This window comes from Nelusetta ayraudi, unplaced genomic scaffold (genome assembly GCF_046127955.1).
Source record: "Nelusetta ayraudi isolate G7.1 ecotype Tasmania unplaced genomic scaffold, CSIRO-AGI_Nayr_v1 ptg000093l, whole genome shotgun sequence".
Lineage (NCBI taxonomy): Eukaryota > Metazoa > Chordata > Actinopteri > Tetraodontiformes > Monacanthidae > Nelusetta > Nelusetta ayraudi.
In genome coordinates, this window is record NW_027466143.1 from 53,653 (window position 1) to 80,000 (window position 26,348).

The window sequence follows — 26,348 nt, forward strand, 5'->3', positions numbered from 1 at the left end:
ACATGTGTGTGTGTGTGTGTGTGTGTGTGTGTGTGTGTGTAAAGATTGACAACCTAAACAACCTGGGCGATAAGCTGCACGACAAACATCTGAAGAACCTTGAAGAGCCTCTGTGGAAAGACACTCCTGCCTGCGGTGGTGTGGAGGGGTGCGCACTGCTTCACACACACATTTACAGTATGTGCCAGTGAAGGAGGAGGGCGGCCAGTGGCAGCCACTAAAATTAGCCTTGTTTACAGGCTGACAGTCTCTCCTCCTTCAGTGTCATAACAGTCGACCTGAGAGGACGAGACGAGCAGCAGTGAGATAATGGCGGGGGGGCGGGGGGGTGTGGAGGGGGGGTGTACTCCGATGTCTTCCACATGTGTAGAGTTGCTTCTTCAAGTCACTCTTTATGTCAACAAACCCAGTGGCTACGACCTGCTCTGTGATTGGTCGCTCCCGTCGCTCGGAGAATAATTAGAAGCATATACACGAGACCGCTTCCGTGTTTTCCAGCCCGTTCTGGAAACTTCCGTAGCGACTCCGGCGTTCACAACATCAGAGCAGCTTCAGAAAACCTCAGCAAGCGAAGACGCACAACAGACGAGCTCTGGCGTCCTCGCTGTGGATGTGAATTCAGGCGAAAGACGAGACCAAGTGTGTGTTGTACCAGGAGTACAAGGACATTACTCTGAAGGTCCAGTGTGGAATACATTGTTGTTCTTGTTCTATATCGTGAGACCCATAGACTCAGAGGCAAAGCAACCATGGGGACAGGTGAGTGGAACAGGCAGGTTGAGGGTTGTGGAGGAAACCTGCAGTGGGAAACTGCAGCGAGGAGAAAGAAACCTCCGTCAGCAGAGCAGTGGAACGCAGAGACGCAAAGGAAGCTTCAGCTGGAAGCAGGGGAGAAATCTGCACTGATAGCCTGCAGCTGCGGGGCAGAGACAGCGCTGGCCAGCCGCCGCCAGGAGGGAACTCACAAAGAAAAGAGTTGGGGGGTTGGTTGGGGTGTTGGGGTGAGGTCGGAGGGGGGGGGGACAAAGACGGAGCTGTGCAACAAGTCAACTGTCAACAAATGTTTTTCCACCTGCTGCCAGCAGGCCTCCTCTTTGCACCACTCTCCTAGTGTCTATCACACACACACACACACACACACACACACACACACACTCCTGCCGTCAGTCAGACAGACAGACAGGCAGTGACCCTGTGCCAACCGCAGCCAGCAGTTCACATTCCAGAGCTCCACACGCCTGGACATGTGAAGAATAATGTAGGTGTACAAGCCTCCGCCCCCACACCCCTCCTGTCTGCTTTCACACACACACACACACACACACATACGCAGTCCTCTGGGTCCCTACTGGAGGCCCACATGTTAACTATCTGTGCTAATTCCTCCCGTTGAGACCCTTTGCTGAGGGGAAATGGCAGTTTTGCAGTTGTGAAGGGTGTAATTTTAGAAGCAGCCCTGTGGGGTCACAGCAGACTTCTGACTGGGCCAGACTGGAGACCAGCAGTGGTTCTGTTCACACACTAGAGGGTTCTGCTGGTGCGAGTCACTCTCTGCTCCCTCACACTGGCTCCACAGCCACTAACACACCTGCAGATTTAAATCTGATCAGTCACATGATCAGTCACATGATCAGTCACAGTCTGAAGTCAGTCAGACAATTTGCAGTAATGGCTCAACATCTGTTCTTCAGTTGATGGAGCGCAGGTTCCAGCTTGAGTGCAGATGTGAAAGAGGAAGCGTCTTCATTTCCACATTAGCACAAAGAGCTTCATTGACAAGGACGAGTTGCGATAAATCCATCTGAGGCAGACAGAGGGCGCACTAACAAACACTTCTCCCCATCTTGTGCTCAAGGTGCGATTTTCTTTCATCAACAAATGTTTTCCTCTCCACCGTCTCAACTGTGGTGGTGAACCTCTAGGATGAGATGTGAATGTGTGTCTGTAGCCCTGAGTGAGAGTGAGGCTGACGGGTTGACTCTCTGGTGACCTGGTCATCATGAGGTTCCTTGTCCAGGGCGTCACCCGAACCCTAACCCTGCCTTCACCCTCTGACAGCTGGGAGAGGCTCCAGCAGACCCGAGACCCTGAGCTGGGGAAGAAGCGGGGATGGAAGATGAATGAATGAATGTTGCCAGTCATCCTCTTCTGACCTCCTCACAGGCCATCTTCTCTGTGAGGAGCACTCTCACACTTTGACATTTCCTGATGAAAAGTGCTTTATGGCTAAAATGATTTTTTATTGTTCTCTGTCAAGATGGTTGAGTGAAAATCAGCTGTTTGTGACACACTGGTACACTGGTACCAGCAACCAGGCCATCTTCAAATCCTGTCTTTCTCCATTCAGATGCTTGTTTTGAGCCTCAGCAAGTCCTCCTAACCACGTCCACATTCCTCCGTGTATTATTGAGTTGCTGCCATGTGATTGGCCGATTACCTAGATTGCGAAACAAGCAATTGACATTTGACAACATTTTACCTCATTAAGAGGCCCGGAGAACATAATTATTGAAGACCTCCTCGGAAAACCAAATTGCATGATTGACCACAGCTTCATGTCTCTTTCTCTACCACCAAGAAAAGCACCAATCAAAAGGCTCCTGGTCTGTAGTTACAGTGACAGAGTGACTGGTCTCAGCTTGCACATCCCTTCCTAGTGCTTCAGAAAGAACTGAGATATAACAGCGTGAAGTTGTGATAGGTGAGGGAGGGAGGGAGGGAGGGAGTGAGGGAGGGAGGGGGCCAAAGAAAAATGCCTGCAGTGGATGTCACAAGACACAAATCACCTTGCCTGCAGAGAGGCGGGGGGGGGGGGCTACAGAGACTGGGAAGACAAAATGCGTCTGAAGATAAGAAGCCGTCTGGACACAGGAAGCGTTCATTCACTGTTAGAGAAGAATGTGTCCATCATCATCTCATTCCCTCCCAGCTGTCGTCATCGCAGCGGCTGTTCTACGTCAGAGTCCGGGGAGGGGTGGGGGGGCAGCATGACTGCAAACGCCTGGCTCGGGGGGTGGGGGGTGGGGGTTCTGGGGGGGTACTGGGGGTAATGAGGAGCCGATGAAATGAGAGCCCAGCTATATTTAACATTTCCAACATGTGGGCTTGGTGTGGACAGCAGTGTCTTAGTCAAGATGACACCAAGCCAGACCCAGACCAAGACCCGGTCCAGACCAGACAGCATGGAGATCCAGGAGATATCAGAGATCAACAGCAACCAAACACGACTAATGGCCAATATCTTCATTTTGTTTTACTGCACTTTGCTTCTACATTAGCGGAACAGCAACATTTCCTTCCAGCAAGGCGTCCTTCAATCACTTTACGGAACTTCTCGCTGCTGTGCCAGATATTTGAACTAGTTGCAATAAAGGGGCAGGGTGTCACTCTGGGTGCCACCAATGGAGCGAAGCAAGGCAGCAGCTGGATTCCTCTCTGTTATGACCGTGTCATTGCAGTCTTGGCTGAGTCTCCACTGGTCTGGATCAAAACCCCCAGTCCTCCCGCTCCGAGACCGAGACCAGACCCAGTGAAAATACCTCAGGGTCTCACTTGCCACGAGGCCTGGTAGCTGTTCCTACGGGCGAGCCATCCAACCAACCATCCATCCATCCATCCATCCGGTCATCCATCCATCCATCTATCCAACCATCCATCCATCCATCCAACCATCCAGTTATCCATCCATCCATCCATCCAGTTATCCATCCATCCATCCATCCAACTATCCAGGTATCCATCCATCCATCCATCCATCCAGTTATCCATCTATCCATCCATCCAACTATCCAGGTATCCATCCATCCATCCATCCAACTATCCAGGTATCCATCCATCCATCCATCCAGTTATCCAGCCAGTCAGCCATCCATCCATCCATCTATCCAGTTATCCAGTCATCCATCCATCCATCCCTCCCTCCATCCATCCATCCAGTTATCCAGTTATCCATCCATCCCTCCATCCCTCCCTCCATCCATCCATCCAGTTATCCATCCATCCCTCCCTCCCTCCCTCCATCCATCTATCCAGATATCCACCCATCCATCCATCCATCTATCCATCCATCCATCCATCCAGTTATCCATCCATCCAGTTATCCCTCCCTCCCTCCCTCCCTCCCTCCCTCCATCCATCTATCCAGTTATCCACCCATCCATTCATCCATCCAGTCATCCAGTCATCCAGTTATCCAGCCAGTCAGCCATCCATCCATCCATCCATCCATCTATCCAGTTATCCATCCATCCATCCATCCCTCCCTCCCTCCCTCCCTCCCTCCATCCATCTACCCAGTTATCCATCCATCCATTCATCCATCCAGTCATCCATCCATGGACTCTCCCAGCTCTCCTCCAGGCTGCATACTTGTCTGGCTGAGTCAGACTGGCTGCCTGGCAGAAGGTGAACTCAGCGGCTCTAAATATTCTCTCGTTGTGTTTACAACGCATCAATTATGCGATTCCAATCTGCGTTAGTCACCTCCTGACCGCCCTCTTTTTTTATTTTCTACTTTTTTCTGCTGCAATGTTGGCCAGATGCGTGTTTACGAGGTCAGGCGCAGGGAGAACATGGCCATATTTAGAACTGAAGTGAGCAGCACCGCGTCATGGCCAGTCGTTTGTTTCACACCTCCGGACTGGCTGAGAGGCTCCGCACGGTGCTTCAACATCACGAACGTGTACATTCTCAGATGTATGTTTTTAATGCTGGACTCCACTGGGACAGTTGTACTGATCTCCAGTCAGCAGCCCCTTTTAGCCCTCTGTTTACAGCACGCAGCGAAAGCCCCAGTGTGTTAGTCCGCTGCTTAAAATGATGCTTCTGCTGGACCTTCACATTCAGAAAGAGACAGAAAGTCTCCCAGGGTTAAAGAAACACCTGGCCGGGGTTACCCACACATCACCCGGGGAAGTACCAGTTTGCCTTGTGACCTCACAAAGGGCCGACCTCCCGAGCCGCCTACTATAATCCCATATCTTTTGAAGAATGGAGCAAGCGAAGGAAGTACAGAACGACTTGAGGGAGTTCTGCACGATGTTTCCCATCTTGACGTGTGGCGTATTTTACCCAATAACACAGCAGCTGCCTGACATGTGCGCTGCAGGAGCACCACAGCTGGCTGCTTTACATTTGGCCCTGCTTGTTGACAGACACATAGATTCAAGTTGATTCCTTCAAACCATCCACAGTACATTCCAACCTCAAGGTCTCTGGCTGGGCTGCACAACACAGACATGCACTCACTCACTCACTCACTCACTCACAGCTCACTCCAGCGCTCACTCTTCCCCTGCGTCTGTGGGAATGAATTGTATTTACCTGAACTGACATCACGGCCTCATGATATTTAATACAAAAACAAAGCAAGGACACGCTGGTGCTTTGAAAGCATTTAACTGCAGGCAGACTGGAGCCTAAACACGGCGAGGATGGGAGTTCTCCTGAGGAAAATATGGCAATGGTTAAAAATCAACTAGAAGATGGAGCAACGGCTGTCAGGGTTTGAAATGGACCAATCACAGAAGAGCTGCTCCTGCACTGGTTCCTGCCCCCGCCTACCGAGTGGTTTCTGTCTTGTGCACAATGGGATGCTGGGTAACGTGCACTGGTGAAGGTGTGAGAGCCCAGCAGCAGCTGAGACGGACCATGTGACCACCCATGTGACCACCCATGTGACCATGTGAGCCACGGCACATTTTCTACATTGAAAAAAACACAACAAAAAAACCCCATGCACACCACCAACGCAAACCAACTTTCTTTTATAATGATAATGACAATAAAGTCTCTGCATTTACTGACACTCACAGTGTGGAAGCTGATGTTCTGACATTCTGGGAGGAAGACGCGTTCACATTCCTGTTATACACTCACTCAACCGGGGAATGTGATTATTTCCTTAGCCCAATGAGGTGAAACTGGATACTTTTTCACGCCACACCTGACATTATCTCACAGTACACCGGTGTACCGGGACGCAGTGGGTGGAAAGCAGCTGGACAACATCAGCCACTCAAGACTAAATACCAGGACCGAGCAGAACCTCAGCACGTACACACGCAGCAGTCAAGGTCGTTGTTGCCAGTTGATGGCCATTCATTCAGATTTTGTTTTTTTGTTTCACATATTTGGGTTATAAATAGTCAAATGTTGATCTAGAAGATGTTTTTTTCTAGCAAAGGTTAAAAACAATAAGTGTCGCGTCAAGCCAGCAACAACACGTGTGTGCGAGATGTGCCAACTTTAGAGCAGGCTGCCAGCGCAGCGGGCGAACCAGTACCAATAATATTTGTGACTCTTTGCTTTTTTTTTTCCATGGCTGGAATGTTAGAAATGAAGGCTGCAACCACAGTTTCCCATTGGCCTCCATTGTTTACTCCCCTGCAAACGGCGAGCGGAGCTGCGATAGAAGCGCCGCAATCTAATCCACCGCCGCAGCTGCAAGGCGGAGCAACGCACAAACCTGCCGGAGACACAAAGTCCATCTGCACAGGTGTTTAGTCTGGGCGCACAGACGCACACACGGCCGCAGTATCTGCACTCTTTTCCTACACGCCGGTGATGTTATTGTAAAGAGCATAACGTGCAAGAAAAACACACCCGAAGGAAAACAGCAACGTAAACATGCGCTGCAGGAGGTCACCAAATGTTTATGGACACCTCGTGCATTTGTCATGTACTGCATCGTCAGTCGCCAAGTGCAGTTCACCGACGCGCCGTCGGCAACGTTCACCCGCGTGCTGCACGAGCTCTGTTCCGTCCAGCATCCAGAGTGCAAGAGCAGAGCAACTGCAAGGATTCACTTTTCTCACTTTCTCTTTTTTTAACAATAAACCACAAATCATTTCCATGTGACTGTGATGCAGCCAAAGCTCTTCAAACACACACACACACACACACACACACATACCGGGAAAATATTTCATGACAATAATTGTAACTGAGTAATACTGTAACGCCGTCGCACTCTCAATACTGCTCTCACGCTAATCAAACTCAACTGATGAATGAAATAAACACAGAGAAAGGAGCCAATTTGCAGTCAATAGCATGGACTAATTATAGTCATCAATGTGTGTGTGTGTGTGTGTGTGTGTGTGTGTGTGTGTGCATACATATACATGGGATAGACTTTTAAGTTGACTGAGAAGCAAGAGATGTACTCACTGCCATTAATACTAAATATAAAACCTGGAGTTAATTAAAGTCTTAAAATTAATTACCGTACTTTCTATGCCCTCTGATCTGTTATCTCGTCTTTCATTTGATCTCTTTAATTCAAGTGTATCTTGACTTCAGCTGATCTTCTAGAGTGGATTGTATTTGCTGTTCTAGATTAGAGCTGCAGGCCTCCCCCTCCTGCTCTCACCGTGCTCAACCTCTACGCTCTTACACTCCTGCAGAAATCCCCATGAAGCGGTGGGACTTTGGAAGCATGCATTGAAGTGTTGAGTGTGCCTCTCCACAGTGTGACACCCACCTGATGATGAAGGGCATGAAAGGAGCGAGACCCAGCGGCGAAGAAGATCCATCCATGGGGGAGGGGTAGAGTCTGCTGAGCACCAGCAGCAGCAGGAACAGGCTGGGGTGCAGCTTCACCTGGCCACTGTCACTGGACACACACACACACACACACACACACACAGACAATGGTCAGGGGAGCTGCAGGTGTCAGGAAGCGTTTGTCTTCAGTCACGTGTTGCTGATGGTGGAGCTGCACCGTCGCTCTCTGAGTATGGACTCATCAGTTCCATCATTAACCCCAGATGTTTAAAAACACTTAACAACCCATTCACGAGGGACCACTATTGGCCCAGCAGCTACCTGCTAGCATGCACGGCTCTCGGCTATTTGACTACTTCCCAATAAAGTCAACGTGTCTTCCTCCACAAACCGTGAGCCCAGTTCTCACTGGCATTCCCACACTGGCAGGTGGCAGTGTTTTCTTCCTTCACACCAGCTAAACAGCCCCCGCCCACCCACCGCACAGATTGCTAATCCCAGCACTTTCAGCCAGAATGACTCCACTCTGTGGGCACAGGGCCCCACGGCAAATAAACAGTCCGGTTAGAGCAGCAATAAGACAGGAAATAAAGCAGGATGAGGACAATCAGCCCCACCAGAGCACGAGAAGCACAGAGCATGAAAACACCTTCAGTCCCAACAAGTCTTTCAACACAAACCCAGTGAATGTCCAAAAGCACACACACTCCAACACACACATGGACTCCTCCATCATCCATCCATCCACCCAGCCTGGCCTGGCCTGGCCTGTCCTGGCCGCCAGCTGAGTCACACTGGAAAGTCTCTGGCAGCGGTTTCACAGTTTCACTTTGACACCCCGCTCACAGTGAATGAAGGATGGAGCAAAAACAGAGAGACATACAGGGGGAGAGAGAGAGAGAGAGGGAGAGAGAAGAATTTTAACCACAAAGTGGAGAAAACAGGTTCTGCACTCCAGCAGTTTGCTTTATTTCTCCTCAACCTGCCGTCAGAGCAAAGGACAATCACACCATGAACTGACGACTCTGCCCCACAATAATGACTTTCACTTATGGTGTGTGTGTCTGTGTGTGTCTGTGTCTGTCTGTGTGTGTCTGTCCTTCAGGCCTTGTCATTAGATGTGAGGATTTCTGAGTTCGCAGACAGAACAACAGTCCTGCTGTGAAAAACAACTTGTGTGAGAACACACACACACACACACACACACACACACACACACACACACGCGAGCACGTCCGCTGGGACGGCTATAGATCAGCATGATGGGAAATGTAACAGCCAGCCAATTAGCGACTGGTGCGGTGTGTTTACTGTCCTGGTTTAGTGGAGCGCAGCGGGACAGGAAGTGAGGGTGAAGCCACTGGAGGGGCACTGGAGGGGCAGCAGACGGAGGGAGCGGAGGGGCAGCAGCAAACAAGGTCTGAGCCCCCTGGTGGCTGGCATCAGAGCTGCAGGCAGGAACACCGGACAGGATGAGGAAGAGAGTCCCAGTGGCTTCTAATGCCACTCTCACATTCCAGGGTCAACTTTTCCATCAGCGTCCTCTCCTCCCCCCCCTCCCCCCCCCCCTCCGCTTCCTGACCTCTAAATCATCCTTAGTGCTGCTGGCTACGTCTGCTTTCCTTCTCTGAGAAAGAGCGAGAGAGAGAGAGAGAGAGAGAGAGAGAGAGAGAGAGAGAGAGAGGAAGAGAGAGAGAGCGAGCGAGCGAGAGAGACAGAGAGAGAGGGGGGGGGGGGGGGAGGAAACAAGACGCCCACCTCCACTATCTGTGAAGTCCGTCTGCTCAGTAGTGAGAGCGACGCAGCAGACGTGAGTTCACAGCTGAACTGAAGCTGCAGCTCCCCAGTCAGTCAGTCAGTCAGTTGCCAGACAACTACCGCCCCCCCGACCAAGAAAATAAAATGAAAATAAAAATCAACACAGGCACAGATGGAAGTTCAGCTTGAGTTCAGCTGGAACTGAGAGACAAATATCATTTCTTCACATCTTTGTGCCAACAGTTTATCACATAGAGCAACACTGGAGGAGACTACGCAGACCTTAAATCTCTGCCAATGACTGGACACAAAGCGTCATGGAAATAATAATACTAATAAAATAAAAAATCTCACTCACAATCAGGGTGAGAGAGAGAATTATAAATGAATTCAATATTGATGAAAAGATTCAAAACTGGGGCCACTGCAGGTTTGTGCAGCCTGATTGATGAGACAGTGGGTGGAAGCTGGATCTTTGAGTGCCATCTCAGTGCCGTACTGTTGCAGCATAATGAGAGAAGTCTGGCTCTCCCTCTCAGATGAAGCTACAAACAGTGAAGTCAGAGACGCAGAGCAGCAGAAGGTCGACACGGAGGCTCGTTTCCTTTCTTCCCCTGTTGTTGTTGTTGTTGTTGTTGTTGTTGTTGTTTGAAGACTTGTGCTACCGTGACTACACTGTGACCTGCTGATGCGTAGTGCATGTGTCCTCGCTGGGTGGCGTGACCCGCTGGAATGACGGGGGAAGAGGGAGAGCTGAGAGCTGCTTCCGTGGGAAACGTGCAAATGTTTTAACAAGGGTCGAGGGAAGTGGGGGGAAATTGTTTAAGAGCCAGTCTGAAAAAGCAGTCCATTAATTGGATCCATGCTCAGATAAGACTGCTGTGGGAGCTGTGGCTGCCAGAAGGGGGTCTGGGCTGGAGACACCCGGCCAGTGAACTGCAGGAGACTCAACCGCCGCCTAAACAAAGCCTCAACTCTGCTCTCCACACCGCTGACGCCGTTTGGGTGTCGAGCCGACGGCCCACGAGGAGTCACTGGAGCCGGTCCAATAGAGACTGACTCCAGGACCGGACCTGGGTCCGCTGGAGGGGACAGGTGTCCCCAGGGTCACCTCCACCTTCTAGTTCCACGAGCCTTCTTCTCAGCACGCCACTGTCTCACCAGCAGTGTTGCTGAGAAGACTCAGGAAATTCATTTACATCGGACACACAGAGAATAATGCAAAGTGAGGGTGTGAAGGCGACGGCTGAGTGAGTGTGTGAGTGGAGGCCTCACCTCTCCACCGTGGCTGCAGCTTCCTCCAGCTGGTTCAGGAGGAACGGGTAGAGGGCTGGAAAGCGAGTGAAGAACTCTCGGCCCGTCATCCTGAGAGGAGACAGACAGCAGGACACATTGAGCCTCACTGACCCAGGGTGCGCACTCACTCAAGAACATTCACACACTGGGACAACCACTGAGCACCAGCGCACTCATTCCACCTGCTGGAATTGGACCAGGAAGAAATTGGGTTGGGTTGGGTTCTCACTGTGGTGGGGTTCTCACCTGGTGGGGTTCTCACTGGCTTAGGTTCTCTGGGTTGGGTTCTCACTGTGATTGGGTTCTAACATGGTTGGGTTCTCACTGTGGTTGGGTTCTCTGGGTTGGGTTCTCACTGTGGTAGGGTTCCCACCTGGTGGGGTTCTCACTGTGTTAGGTTCTCATTGTGGTTGGGTTCTCACTGGGTTAGGTTCTCACATGGTTGGGTTCTTTCTGGCGTATCCCCTCAGTTTCTCCACCCAATACATCATCATGTCACATGTTATGCCACCTAGTGAGGTTGTCCACCCACTTGATAATACCATACAGATCTGGAAGTCGTTGCTGCTCAGCAAAGCTCATGATCTAAGTAGTTGTGGTCACCCTTGCAGGCAGTACCTTTGAACGACAAGCTCCCAAACACAGCCACGGGGGTGCACCCCCCCACCCCCTCCCACGTCACCACTGTTCACTGTGAAAGGCTCTCTTTGTTAGGGATTGCACTCTACATTAGATAGCACACTCCAGTTTTGGGGAAGAACAACAAGTTTCAGTCTCAAGCAAATCTGCAAACTAGAAGGCAAATGGGACATTCCAAAATATTACAAATCCCAGGACCTCAGAGAAAGTGTTTTGTTTTTTTTTCTAAAAGGAGGCAAGACTTTGAAGGTTATTGGGCAAAACATCTGTATTGCATTTTAAAGTGTACAAATGAGATTTCTTACTGCCAGAAGACACGAGACGCACACGATGGAGGAAGGAACTCCGCCAGGACCTTCACTTCCAAGCAAAGACAAAGCCTTTATGGATCCCCCTAATCTCAACAATAAAGTCTATCCTCAAGTTTAAGAAAAGGTAGTTTAGCCCTGAACTGGGCTGAGCCTAATCACACACACGAGAGCCTGAGACAGAAAACAACAGAAGCAGATGGAAATGGTCTTTTTAGGCCATAGTTGGAGGCAGAGTTTAGAGCCGCTCTCTTCTTTGTGGACTGAACACGGCGTCGAGCGACTCAGACCTGCACTCCTCCCTTAAGCAGTAAAAGCTTCACTCCTAGATTCTGCTTTATGTCCTTCTTTAAAAAGAATGATGTGGTATAGAAACATATTCTTTCATGCACTTTAAAACAGCTTTCACTGTGATAAAACCCTACTCTGCAATTGCCCTGGAACAAGCCCTCTGGACACTATAATAAATGTAAACGTCAACCCTGCACTTTTCACACAACTATGCTAAAGTTAAACGCATGCGTGCCACAAACGGCAGCCAGTAGGGTGACACAATGGCAGGACAGCATTCAAACTCTCGTGAGTTCTGATGTAAAGGTACAGAATGGTGCACATGAGAATCATCATAGCACAACCAGGCCTCATCCCACACTGCTCATCAGAGCAGAGGAAGAAGCATTTCAATGCATTCACATGTTGTGTGTGTGTGTGTGTGTGTGTGTGTGTAGATGACAGTGGGTGAGATAAGATGAATCACATGATGTATCTTTGGATGACTTGCTGCTGGAAGTGCCACTCAGCCAAAGTCCCAGTCAGGTCCCCTGGGCTGCTGAGTGGAGATCAAGTCGCTCCAGAAGGGGAAGCGGCCTCGTCTGCTACGAAGCTCGTGATGAAAGAGGAAGCTGCAAACACCCCCACGCTGCCTCTGGTGGAGCTCAGCAGCATGGATGGATGGATGGTCATGGTGGGAGGATGACTCATGCGTTCACTCCTTCTGTTTTTGTCTTCATGAAAGCAACACGTTCAGCATGTGTCTGACACGCTGCTCACCTCCAATGGCAGGACACATTGAAAGGAGCAGCCAGGATTACACACACGGTGCGCAGAAGAGGACAAATTCAGAGGGAATGAAGACAGAAGACGAAGGTTCCGGACTGCTCCCACCTTTGCCGAGGCTGGAAGAGGTTTCTCATCCGAGCTACAGAAACGGTGGCCTCTTTCTGAACAGTCCAGTCACCTCAGCAGGTGTGTCTCCAGTACAGGAAGCTCTCCACATTCCTCCTACTCTGCTTCGACCTCTGCAGCCTTCACCCTCCCTAATCTACTCTGACACAACCTCTGACCTCTTCAGTCTCACATGAAGACCCTCTTCATAGAGAGCACAGACACTCCCCTTCTCTTCTCCAACAGTCAACACGCTTACTTCAAGGTCAAAGCAGCTCAAGGTTCCTTCAAACTGGGGAGTTTGGGTTGGTTTTCTCTTTGATTGTGCACAGTGCTTAGTTGATTGATTGATTGATTGATTGATTGGCTTATGAGGGGCATAGAGTGACTAACATGACAGTCTGGCCCAGTAGGGAGGGAGAGAGTGATCTGTAGATGTTGGCGGTGGTGGAAGGATGGCGATGGGACGGATGAGCAGCAGGTGAGGATGACTTCAGGAGGGAGATGCACTGACAGGCTCCAATAAAGCAACTCTGCTCAACTCCAAGCGGCAGCAAGCAGCTCGCTTCTGCCAGACGGCTGAGGAGAAAGCGGTGACTGTGCTCCACGTGTTTCATCTTCAGCACCAAAGCATCGACACCGACGGCCAGACATTGGAGTAGACAGGCTGTCACAATGCATCCACTGCTGCCCGGGCACTGCAAGCGTAACACCAGGGCAGTAACAGGAAGCAGACGTGAAGCAGCGCGGGGGAGTAAACGAGCTGCAGCTCTGCGACACACGCACCTCGTATTTCCACAAGGATCTCCAGTCGACGGTTGAAGTCTCTTTTATCAAAGCCATCCCAAGCAAACAATTACAAGAAATACACAAATGAGCAAATCAATTCAAACAAGAACCATGTCAGTAGCTCATTGGCTGATGCTTGTTTCCTCCTGACCCTGAAGCAGAGGAACATGGGAAGGGACTGGCTGGATTATTAAACTAAACACTGAGAAGTATAGCAGCTGTTTCATGTCGTGTTTACTCTGGATGAACTCTGTACTAATAAAGTACTTCTGAAGACAACATCACATGGTCCAACAAGGGAGGCATGCTAGTGCGTGTTTGTGTTCAAATATGATCTGAAGGGCTGAATGGGAGGGGCGTCCTGATTGGTCGACAAACATGATGGCGCTCCATGACAAAACAATTGTGGTGTTGATGTAGGAGAAGGCAAACGCTGGCGGCGTCATGTGAGGGGACACGTTGTCCAGGTGTGTTGCTGAAGCTGGCGTTGTGTTGCTCAGGTGTGTGTTGCTCAGGTGTGTTGCTGAAGCTGGCGTTGTGTTGCTCAGGTGTGTGTTGCTGGGTTTGTGTTGTCCCAGTGTGTGTTGCTGAAGCTGACGTTGTGCGTTTGCTCCTTCGTGTCGTGGGTTTGCATCGACCACACGGAGCTCCAGCACTCTAAGAAGTCCAGCATGGCAGCTCTTCATGGACCCGGGCCACCCTCTCCATCCTGACTTCCAGCTGTCACCTTTCCACTCCCTCCAGTAACAACACATTCAGCCGCTGAGGTGCCATTACTTTGCAAATGAGGTGTTTATATGGAGCCTTTTCATTCAGTGTGGACATATGAACTGATTCTAATTGGAATATTTTAGCTGCAAGCAAACCTGACAAGTGTTACTGTATGTTGTTGCTGTACTTGCAACCACATTTTGTGGAAAAAAACCCCACTCAGCCCAGGTCGACGTCCACCAAACACCTGGGCAGCAGACTGGGACAGAGCCGCAGTGCAGCCAGTCAGCGGGCAGCAGCCAACAATGCAGCTCGTTTCAAACGGTCCTGGACCGCTGCACTGGCTAGAACAACACAACCAGCAGTGCAGCTGTGAAGAGCATCATCACTGATCATCTCATCTTGAGAGCAGAGCCGTGGGATCAAGGACTTACCCAGCCAATAAAAAGACAGAAAGAATTTGGATTCTCTCCGCGTTGCTCCAGTCAAAGAATGTCTTCACTGCATTGACGGGATCCTACGTACACTTTAAAAAAAGAAGCCTGTTGAAGACTCGCATCTGTTGTGGTTGAATAACAACTATGAGGGGGCAGTGAAACAGCTGGAGAATAAGCAGGTCTGGGTTGGTTTTCATATTTGCTTCATTGTAGAGCTCTCCTTCTAGTTCTTTAAAAAAAAAAAAAAAAGAAAAGCAATGTGATCCTGTTGACTTGGTGTGGGGCGGTTACAGTGAGACAGCAGGTTATGACAGTGTTATTAATGTTTCATTCTGATATATGAACTCCTTCCTTCACCAGTGCAGCAGTGAAGCAGACCTACATCTCCACAGGCATCACTGGCCGTCTGTGTGAGTGCAGTCAAACTGGCATCACGGCAGGGTCGGTGTAACAACAGCGCCCCCCGGTGATGTTCAACAACATCTGCCTGTGGCACCGTCGGCTCATTTTAAATCACGCTCGTGCTATTTTTAATATTACTTCCAAACGTGAATCTGTTACTGCACCCCGTCAAAATAAAAGTTGAAAAGAGTAAAACTGTTGGAGAGAAAAGTGCGGGTCAGTCCATCGACTGACTGGACCTCTGCGTCTACTGTGAGTCCACAGCAGCAGCAGCAGCAGCAGCAGCAGCAGCAGCAGCAGCAGCAGCGGCGGTGGAGGAGAGGGAGAGAAGCGCTCACCTGTTCTTCTTGGAGTGCTCGTCCTTCCCTCTCTTCACTCCAAAGATCCTGGTGATGAGAGTGCTGAAGAGGAGGGTGGAGGAATTCCTCACCTGGGACACACACACACACACACACACACACACACACACACACACACACACACACACACACACACACACACACACACACACACAGGAGAGAGAAGGAAAGACAGAGGATGAGTCAGTGTGGTGGAAACAGCAGCAGACACCTGATGTCGTGATGATGATGAGGAGAAACTTTGATGTGACATATTGAACAGCAACAGATGGCTTCTATATCAGCTGACTCTGTAGCTGCCAATGAACAACCGGCTGGAGTTGTCACTGTGTGGGGAAGCCAGAGTGGGGTTGACCTTTGACCTCAAGATGAAGCGTCACCATTTCATTCTACAGGGTTGAGTGTATCATCCTCATAACCAGCATGCAGTGTGATGATGGCCAATGGCAGGCACCTCCAGCAGCTGTCCACAGTGTCAAGATGATGGACAGAACACAAGTCAATCTGAACCACTAGTGTGTTGAGATGCAGCCAGACTGCTGGTCTGCTCCCGGCCGGAACCCACGGCGGTCAGAACTCACTGCCCAGACTGGAGAGGTGAAGCCCAGCACAGCGGCCTGCAGGCCCTCTGCAATGAAGGGAATGATGTTCTCCCCAAGGCGCGTGTCTCTGTACAGAGCCCTCAGGATGTTGAGGGCATGAACCTGATGGGACACACACACACACACACACACACACACACACACACACACACACACTTTTCACAATATGAATCAGCCAGTGCAAATAAAGTGTGAAGTCCAAGCTACGACTTCCTAAAGAGTGTTTCAGTGTGTGTGTGTGTGTGTGTGTGTGTGTGTGTGTGTGCAGCTCTGCTCTCTGGTCCAGACCAACCTGTGGAACGGTGGAGGTGTTGGTGCTGCCCTCAGCAGCTGCAGGCCTGGCCAGAGCCATCAGCTCCCTCATGGTCATCTTCAACAGGCTGCAGCTGGAGGCCTTGGGCTCCGAGGAGAGGAGAGCCTGCGAGAGGAGAGGCTGAGGATGACCGATGTTCACGGGGGGTGGGGGGGGGCTTCAACAGTGCAGCAAACAGTGCTTGCTGCTCAGCTCAGCCAACAAAAGCAGAGGTGGCAGAGGGCAGCGGTCCGTTTTCCACTCAGGCTCTAAAAAGTCTCCTTCAAGGTGTCCAAAGACTTCCTGCACCAACACATTCAACATTCCCAACGTTCCCCCACACAAAAAAGATCTGCCCTTTGTTCCATGACTGAACGTGTAGCTGTGCTGAGTCATTGTTGGGAAACAGTGACCTCTGTGGTGAAAACATACAAGGCATACAGTTTGTGGAGGAAGAGCATTAGAGGGGGGTGGGGGGGTGGGGGGGCTGTGCATTCCCAGTGTGCTTGCCTCAGAAGGATTCCTTTGGTTGGAACTCAGCACAGGAAATTTCTTCTATAGGCAGAGCAAAGTCAGCATGACTGAAGGCTTGAAGAACACCTCCAGGCTCAGAAGTCCAACGTGATATTTTAGGCTTTATGGGACCCTGGCAGCGACAGGAAGTCAGAGCAGGGAAACACTTTCAAGAAATGCTGAGTCTTGTAATTCCAACTGGCCAGACCTGGCGTGGCTCTGAACATCAGCTTGTTCACTTCCTCCTGCAAGACAATACTAGATATATTCTGATGTGATTTGGACTCTGAGTTGACTACCGGTGATTCTCCTTGACATTATTTTCAATTTCAGAGCATAAAAAACTCCTGCGGGGGGAAAAATAAAAAGGTTCCCAGCGGCGGAACAAAAAAACACCTGCATCCTGGGCCAAAACTCTGCCGCTTCAAAGGCTTTTCAAGATAGCGGCGCTACAGCCGGTTACATAAAGTTATTATGAAACGGGAGAGACGGTGATGTCAGCAGCGCCATGAGCCTTTTTACTCATAAACCACACGAAAGAAGAACCAAGCTCCCAAATGACTGCACTATGTCATGTCTGCTGGTATTATCACTGATGAGAGGGGGGCCGGGAGAGGGGGTGGGGGGGTGGTTGAATAACAGTGAGTCACAGCCAGCAGAGTGAAGGCAGGTTAGTCAGAGATTACAACACATTGTTGGAGGTGTGTGGCACTGAGGAGGTGAACCAGAGGACACACTGCCTGTGTGTGTGTGTGTGTGTGTGTGTGTGTGTGTGTGTGTGTGTGTCACTCAGTGTGAAGGAGCAACAGGCTGACAACACTCAGTGTTCCTCCAGCAGCGAGTGGCCAACATTAAGGCTCCAGAGTGGAAACTACGGCCTGATGAATGACTTGGAACACTGGAAGAAGCTCAACAAGCAAATACATCAACATCAGTGTATAGTAGCCACAGCACACCTGGTGTTCCTGCCCATCAGTGGCAGCTACAGTGAACAGCTGTTCAGTAAACAAGACTGTACAAAATAATAAAGGAGGAATCAGGAGGAGAGGCCTCGGGGGTGCTGTGGTTCACACTGATGTCTTTGCATTCATTTCAACTGGTTGGAAAGGACAACATTTTAGAGAAGCAGCCCTCCATGAGGAGTTGGGCAGTGCAACTGTGCTCCACCTGTGGCTGTGGACTCCTGTCTAAAGCTGCATTGACTCACCTGGATGTAGAACGGTATTCCAGCGCTGCGCCTGGTGGCACACAGCGTGGACGAAGGGTCGCTGCACTTGACCTCCTCCAGGACCTCCGCCAGCCAGTGGGCAGGAAGCTGCTGCAAGCTGGGGAGTTCACTCCTGACACACACACACACACACACACACACACACACACACACACAGAGTCATCTTTTTAAGGCTTCTTTTGTATGAAGAACCTGAACAGCAGCACAGTCAGAAAGCTAAAGTCACAACAGGAAGTTCCCAGCGGTTATTTTGCTCCCAGACCAGCAGGAGTGTTGACAACAGCGCTGCTGTCAGAACGTGACTGCACGCCGCTGACCCGAGCTGAACTCAATGCATCCGTGAGTCTAAACACAGCAGCTGCGGTTTGCAGCCTGGCGGCGGCGCTCTCGCCACTACATAGAAAAGATGTCCTCACAGCTTTGATTCATGCCAGCGCCATTCACAACAACCAACAGCAGCACATTTATTTAGTGAGGACGCCCAGACGACAGCCAACCGCCGTCCTCGCTCACATGTTGCCACTTTGAGAACGGCTTACACAGTCAGGGAAATTCCAGCCTTTAACTGAGGAGCGCTCGGAAAACACACGCTAAGAATATGATGTGAAGCGCACACACACACACACAAGAAACCGCTGTGCGCTTGTGTGTGTGAAGCTGCAGTTTAAGAGGAGCCAGTGGAGGAGAGCCGACCAATGGCAGCCTTCTAATGCAAAGGACAGAGCAGTGGAGCAATGTAACAGTGTAGCAATGTAACAGTGTAGCAGTGTAACAGTGTAGCAGTGTAACAGTGTAACAGTGTAACAGTGTAGCAATGTAACAGTGTAGCAATGTAACAGTGTAGCAATTTAACAGTGTAGCAGTGTAACAGTGTAGCAATGTAACAGTGTAGCAATTTAACAGTGTAGCAGTGTAACAGTGTAGCAATGTAACAGTGTAGCAATGTAACAGTGTAGCAATTTAACAGTGTAACAGTGTAGCAATGTAACAGTGTAGCAGTGTAACAGTGTAACAGTGTAACAGTGTAGCAATGTAACAGTGTAGCAATTTAACAGTGTAACAGTGTAGCAGTGTAACAGTGTAGCAATGTAACAGTGTAGCAATGTAACAGAGTAGCAGTGCAGCTCTATCAACACAATGTAAAGGCATAGAAAAAGCACACAAGCCAAACATTTGGGTGGCCTTGCAATTTAAGGCACTAGTTTCTCAGCAGCAGCATAGTTGTACTTCCTGTAGTTGGTAGTTAGTGGGCTGATAGACGAGCGACCACTCCCTCAAAACCTGAGGCAATCACTGCAATTTAATGCTAGCTTCATTTCTACCATGAATCTATCAACACAGACATTGACAGCAACAGTCTGGTCCAGAACTCTCAAGCAGCCCTAGGAGTGACTGATGGTCTGTGGACCGGTGCTGAGGTGCGGAGACCCACAACCTGCTGCACATCTGCAGCAAAACAGTTCAGTCGTCAAAACACCACTACAAGAGTGGGAAATATAAATATGCAGTAATGGAAATAACATGGACACAGGTTAGAATGGAGAGAGACCAGTGAGCAGAGAGAGAGAGAGAGAGAATGCAGTGAAGGACCAGAACCAGAACCAGAACCCAGAGCATCAAAAGACGGCGGTTACACACCCACCAATCAACACCCCATAACCCAGCGTGCCACACACACACACACACACACACACACACACACACACACACACACACTTCCAGTACAGGCCACCACTAGAATGTGGCCTTCATTACACAACAGCAGCAGCCTGGTTTGTCGCAGGAGGAAAACAAGTTCATTTTGAGCCGCTCAGTCATGGGAGGTTCAAAGGCGACGCGGTCGCGTCAGTTTCTTCATGCGGGTTTGTTGCCACCTGCCACCAGGCCTGCAGACGCCCGGCGCAGAGGGAGGAGGAGGGGGAGGGGAAAGTCCTCCGTCTACCTCAGGAGTAAATCACCACTTGACTTTTTTTTTTAATCCTGACCAGATCTAGAAAAAACCCACAGTTCAGCAGCTACAACTGTGATATCTTCCAATAACAACTTAAAATTAGAACAGAGTCTTCTAATGTCCTGCAACATCTTGTCTCCAAAGCAGCCCTTTGATGGCATCAACATACAGGATCTGCCAGTAGTGACACCCAGGGATTTTAAACTGGATCAACTTCCAGATTTCCAGGGTCAACCTCCACCTTCCAGTTGACTTATTACTGTGGCTTCAAATTAAAACTCCTGGTCACAGTAAATGCTGCCCCCTATAGACCAATACATATACCTCATTAACAGATCCTACAGAAATTTCATCTTTTTTTTATTATTATTATTATTATTATTATTATTATTATTATTATTATTATTAATAATGAAAACGTCCGCTCAGAAAACTGACATATTGACTGATTCATGAGTAAAGCTGGCAACCACAAGGCACGAGTTACCTCCAAGTACAGTACTAGTAACTGATACTAGTAACTGTATCATCTGAGACACACACACACACACACACACACACACACACACACACACACACACACACACACACACACACACACACACACACACACACACACACACACACACACACCTGCACAGCATGTCAGTGAAGCGTACGAAGCCCACGTAGGCCAGTTCAAAGGTGCCGCGGTGGCGCGACTGCAGGAGCTGCTGGCGGAAGTAGAGGCCGACGCCCTCCACCTGCAAGACACAAACACAGTGGCCGTGTCAACAGGAAGCAGAGCAGCAGGGCCTAGTGTGGAACTCAGTGCTGTACAATGAAGAAGCTTCACAACGAGACCCTCGGACCTGGACACGCCCACTGAGGAGATGTTGAAGCGGCCCCATGAATTCCAGGTTGAATGCATTCACTTTGGCTGCTTTGATTGGTCGCGCAAAATCCAAAGGGCCGGTCTCAGCCCAGGCAGAAACACACTAGTTGTCATTTCTCCCACTGACTAACACAAAAAGGCTCATCAAGGAGCTGAAGGAGACCGTTGTTCACAGCAGGGGCCCTTCAAGGGCAATTACATCTCCATGCAGTGAAGCAAAGACAGACACACAGATCGTCCTTCAAGAGACATCTGACTGGCTGGCTGGCTGGCTGGCTGGCTGGCTGGCTGACTGACTGACTGACTGACTGGCTGACTGACTAGCCTGCTGACTGACTGGCTGACTGACTGACTGGCTGACTGACTGACTGACTGACTGACTGGCCTGCAGACTGGCTGACTGACTGGCTGGCCTGCAGACTGACTGGCTGACTGACTGGCCTGCAGACTGGCTGACTGACTGACTGACTGGCTGGCCTGCAGACTGACTGACTGGCTGACTGACTGGCTGGCCTGCTGGCTGACTGACTGACTGACTGACTGACTGACTGGCCTGCTGACTGGCTGACTGACTGACTGGCTGACTGACTGACTGACTGGCCTGCTGACTGGCTGGCTGGCTGACTGGCTGACTGGCTGACTGACTGACTGCCAGCCAGCGTCAAACCAACAACTCTGAGAGCTGTGTTATCTAATCCCAGTTTGCCCTTTCCTCCACTTGGCTGCGCTGGCTAAACACTGCTTTTTCGGGATGCCACTTTAGTTTTACAGCCGAGCGTGAGAGAGAGAGAGAGAGAGAGAGAGAGAGAGCGAGAGGAAGGCCTGTCAGTGGCGTGACAAGCGCTCCTGGGGGGGGGGGGGGGGGGAGGAGCAGAGGAGGGCGAGACTTGGTCTCCATAATGGCCACCGTCAGTAAAACCACCCGCTGGGTCACAGTGTCGGCGGCCGTCTCCTGACTGAGCGTAAAAGTTGGCGAGCGGCAGGCAGGTGAGGCGGCAGGGCGAGGCGGGACAGCGCCCTGTCATTAAGGCCTTGGCCACAGGGGGGCCCCGGGGGGCCTGGACTGAGTCAGGGGTGGCACGGAGGGCACAGGGGGAGAGGGTGGGGAGGAGGGGGGGAAAGAAGAAGAAGAGCTGCGTGAAAAGGGGAAGAAAAAAAGCGCTGGAAGATGAGACTCAACTAAACTCAACTCAACTAAACTAAACTAAACTTGTAAACCTTGGTGGTGGTGGTGGTGGTGGTGGTGGTGGGAACCATAATGAGCAGCAAGACTGGCTGAGAGGGTGAACGTCTTTCTGACTGGTTTATTCTCCCAGGTAGAGCTGCTGAATCACACAGGTGGCTTCAAGAACCACCTGGTGGCTGCTTTAGGTATATTATATTTAATATTATCCTGGCCATCAGTGGATTGAGGGAGGGACACAAAGTGAGAGAGGGGCTGGGGGAGGGAGGGAGAGAGAGAGAGCAGCAACAATACCAACAATACATTTCTACGGCACTGAAGGTCCAGTGTGTAATATTTGGACATTTTGAGAGGAAACAGTGACATCGAGTGGTTACTTTTGAGATTGCAGAGTTCTCCCTCCCTCTCCTGAGCTTGCCAGTGAACTACAATTGCCTGCACACCCAAACCTGGATACCTGCTCCACCTTCTTCTTCTTCCTTTTGGTTGGTGTATTCGAGGACGCCCCCTAGCGTTCAGTCTAAATACCAAACTCTCTACTGTCAGTACATATATATATACATATATATATGTATATATATTCCACATTGGACTTTTAACAAAAGAATCAAGAAAAGAAAAAAAGAGATAAACACATAAATAAATGAAGACAACCTTAAATAACGAAATAAAGAAGTGGATTGAAAATGGTTCTGATCCTGCCAGAACTGCAGTGGACCAAAGTGAACCAAGCTGCAGTCCTGGCAGAGTGAACCCTGGCGGTGCTGAGCCCAGTGACTGATCCCAGCACTGGCCCCAGAACCGGCCTGACCTCACTGGTTAAAAACAGCAGCCACACTCGCCATCGGACCGGCCCCGGTGGCTGCCAGGGCTCAGACCACTGCGGGGCCGAGCCGGGCCGGGCCAGGCTGAGCCGCTGGTGGCTTGGCTCTATTTAAAGCTTCCCTCCAGAAACGTTTCCCGTCTGTTTAAAAGGGCAGAGGAAGCTGGTAGCCGCCGCCAGCGGTGGTGAGTGTGTGTGTGTGTGTGTGTGTGTGTGGGGGGGGGGGGGGGGGGGGGGGGGTTGTAGGGGGGTGGCTGCATTTAGACGTCAACTTCCTGTTTGCGAGCGTTGCCCGTTTCCCAGAAAAAAAAAAAAGGAAAAAAGCTGCCAGTGCTCGGAGGGAAGTTTCTGCAGTCTAATTACATGGAGCCATTGTGACCCAAATAGAGGAGTCGTATCCCAGAAGGCCTCGCTGCACTCGCATTGTGTGTGTTGTTGATTTTCTCTTGAGGGCTTTTGGAGGTTTTAAAAATGGTCTAGACAACAGAAAGAGCCGTCGTACGGCCGTAACTCCTCTGAGACTGGTGGTGTCCTTCAATAAAAAAAGAGTGCAGAAACGCAGAGAGACCACAAGGTGGCAGTAGATACAGCTCAAGTCAGATAACGTGTGGTACTCTGAACTGTGAAAACGTTGTTTTTTTTCTCTATTTCGACATTGAAACAAAAGCAGATGACGATGCAAGAATTCAAAGCCTCTGTTCAATGACAGCCAGCAGAGAAGTTGGAATGAAAAACCTGCTTTGCAAACATCGCAGGCAGCCAGGACCTGGTTCTGGTGGAAGCCTGTGGACCATGGTCCTGGTGCCTGGTGTCAGCCTCACCTGTGCTCTGGTGATGAGCCCCTGCTGTGTGTGCGAGTGCTCCTGGGTGCAGTGCAGTGGCAGGCTGTGACACAGCTGGCCCAGCAGTGTGGCCACCTCCTTCATGCTCCGCCAGCAGCACACCAGCACCATCTGGGCCGTCACCCTGTAGCCCTCGCCACCTGCTGGACACCACACACACACACACACACGTATCTTTAATTTAGATTTTTCTTTTTGATGATGATTTGATGACGTTTGCTACATTTTTGGAATCCTCCTCTTATTAAAACAGCCATTCATTGTTCATTGCATCGCTGCAGGTACCAACACTGGAGGGCGCTCAAGGGACTCGCCAAATGAGTGGCGTTACAGATCGATATTGTTGATAAAGAATCTGACAAGTGCAACAATTCCACTTCCGATCCAACAGATATGAATAAATATCAGGAGACGAAGTCAAACTCCTCTCTTTCAGAGGCTGGAGAGCGAGGACCGCCTCTCAGCCTAATGCAACGGGGCGTGTTGAACACGCTGCTGTGTTGAAGCTGGTGATTGGAGGACTTCTTCACCGACCCGCAGTGAGCGACAGCCTGCCAGCTGCAGCAGCCTGGGCGTCACGGCCGTCTTCTCGGCTGGCTTCCAGCTCCCTGGCGCTGGTGAAGAAGTCATTGGTGTCCCTGGGTTGGATCTCCTGGAGGATCTTCTGGAGACCAGCTGATGTCTCTGGTGATTAACACACACATCGCTTCTATTGTCAGCTTAGAGGTCAGTTTTAGTTCTGATCTCAGTTTCTGTGAGAACGCCGCTGGTGCTGAACATGGGCCGTGTTAAACAGTGTGAAAAGGAACCATCAGGTACAACCTAATGGTTCTGTATCAGTCGTCCCGACTCTACTGGACCACTGCAGACCCCAGTTCATGTATTTTTTTTAACTGCAGTGTTAACTTCATGAACACTCATCTTTGTTGTGAGAAAAGGACACCAAATCAACACTGCAGCAGATACATACAACAAAACCAGTTTGCTTATTATGGTCTGTTTTTACTATATTTACGATGCAGAATATGGGCAGGTGAAGAAGAGCGAGCAATCAGAACACTGTGTCCCAGTGGACCCAGTGAGCCCAGTGGGCCCAGTGAGCGACTGGTTACCGGAGTCACTGTCCATGGGGATGAGGCCCTCTGGAGAGGAGCTCTGGACCACAGGGGAAACCACCTCGGACATCCTGTAGCACACGGAGATCAGAGCCGACACCAGACTTCTCCACTGCTCCGTCTGGGTCAAGGTCCTGAACACACAGAGTTAACGCAGCATCAGCATCAGCATCATGACTCCCAAAGCAAAGACTGTTCAGTGCAGAGACTGTTGATGCAGCGAGGGGGCGCTCACTCCGTGTGCAGCTGCTGCAGGACGGCGGTGATGCAGTGGGCTCTGCCGTACAGGGGACAGGAAGCAGCGGCCTGCAGCAGAGACGACTCGGCCCGGCTCACCTCCAGCTGCAGGGAGAGCAGCAGCAGCTGCACCACTGGAGACACAAGGCAACATCAGCGGTCAGAGTGATCCACCAGCCCAGAGGATCACTGCTTGCTCTCTGCCCGCCTGGAGGACACGGCCAGCAGAGCTGCTGACATCACAAAGGGCCCAGGAGCAGCACCAGGAACGTCTCAAACTAAAGTGTGTGTCGATCCATCACAACATGGGCTCCAATGCCAAACACTTGAAATAATCCTGGGAAACTGAGTCCACACTGTGCAATCATCTGGACACTGTACTAGTCTTATTTTACTTTCACCCGTTCTTGCACTATTTTTCAAATACAATTCTTTATCTATCTCATTATATTCTAATATTCTTAAACGCCAAGCAAGAGTAGCGCCTTGAATTTCATTTTATGCTCTCTTACAATAACAATAAAGGCTTCTGACTGTGACGGTGGGTGACTGTGGATGAAGGTCGCTCACTGAACCTCTGCCACTTGGATCGTACCAGCTAAGGCGTTGGCCTCCAAGACGACGGTGCCCTCGGAGGGCTGCGGCGGCAGCTGGAAGTCCTCCAGGTTCTGCTCCTGGGCGCAGTGCAGCAGGGCTGGGCCGAGGTGGGGCAGCGGCAGCAGCAGAGCCAGGAGGTGGGCGGCCGTCACGCTGTCGAAGGGTTTGGTGCTGGTGCTGAGGTCCAGAGCGGCCTGCAGAACGCAGCGCATCCTCTCCTGGTCCTGAGGAGCGGCAGGGAGGAGAGACCATCAGCACAGTGACCTCCAGCAGAACCTTCAGGGTGACATCACTCAACCTGGCTGCTCAGCGGCACGTCCGTCTACCTGGTGCACCGGTGGGACAAAAGTTTTTGGACACCCCACTGCATCTGTGAAGCGCTGTACTGTGTGTAAGGTCCAGTGTGTAATATTGGAAGATTTTTACGAAGAAAGAGTGACATCAAGTGGTTACATTGTAAATTGCAGCACTCTTTCACTCGCGTCCCCTGGAGGACTCGGTGCCCTCCCTCTCCTGAGCTTGCCAGTGAACTACGGTGGCCTGTTGATTTTAGTGCACTGGCCAACATTTAGCCACATGCTGCTCATGCACTGTTCCATCCAGCTAACAACTGGATATGTCAGCAAGAGGACGTCCCGGACAACACATCCAAGAACTGCGCACATGTAGTGTTTTGTCCTATTAGCAATAATCAACTCTATAATTTCCATTTGTTTTTGTGC

The 26,348-nt window shown here is 50.5% G+C and overlaps 1 protein-coding gene across 3 annotated transcripts in view; it reads right to left on the bottom strand.

The window, feature by feature from the left end:
* Window positions 1-26,348, bottom strand: part of thada (THADA armadillo repeat containing) — a 65,503-nt gene that overhangs the window by 30,675 nt on the left and 8,480 nt on the right. For 2 of the 3 annotated variants that reach the window (XM_076047290.1, XM_076047292.1), the window contains exons 16-27: window positions 25,625-25,850; window positions 25,028-25,163; window positions 24,790-24,926; window positions 24,212-24,361; window positions 23,657-23,820; window positions 20,589-20,698; window positions 17,984-18,116; window positions 16,264-16,389; window positions 15,951-16,073; window positions 15,349-15,440; window positions 10,540-10,629; window positions 7,484-7,615 (exon numbers count right to left, since the gene is read on the bottom strand). In XM_076047290.1, the coding sequence (XP_075903405.1) occupies window positions 7,484-7,615; window positions 10,540-10,629; window positions 15,349-15,440; window positions 15,951-16,073; window positions 16,264-16,389; window positions 17,984-18,116; window positions 20,589-20,698; window positions 23,657-23,820; window positions 24,212-24,361; window positions 24,790-24,926; window positions 25,028-25,163; window positions 25,625-25,850 (1,619 nt within the window). The remainder of the gene's footprint in view (window positions 1-7,483; window positions 7,616-10,539; window positions 10,630-15,348; window positions 15,441-15,950; window positions 16,074-16,263; window positions 16,390-17,983; window positions 18,117-20,588; window positions 20,699-23,656; window positions 23,821-24,211; window positions 24,362-24,789; window positions 24,927-25,027; window positions 25,164-25,624; window positions 25,851-26,348) is intronic. The other variant, XM_076047291.1, reaches the window with a different exon arrangement.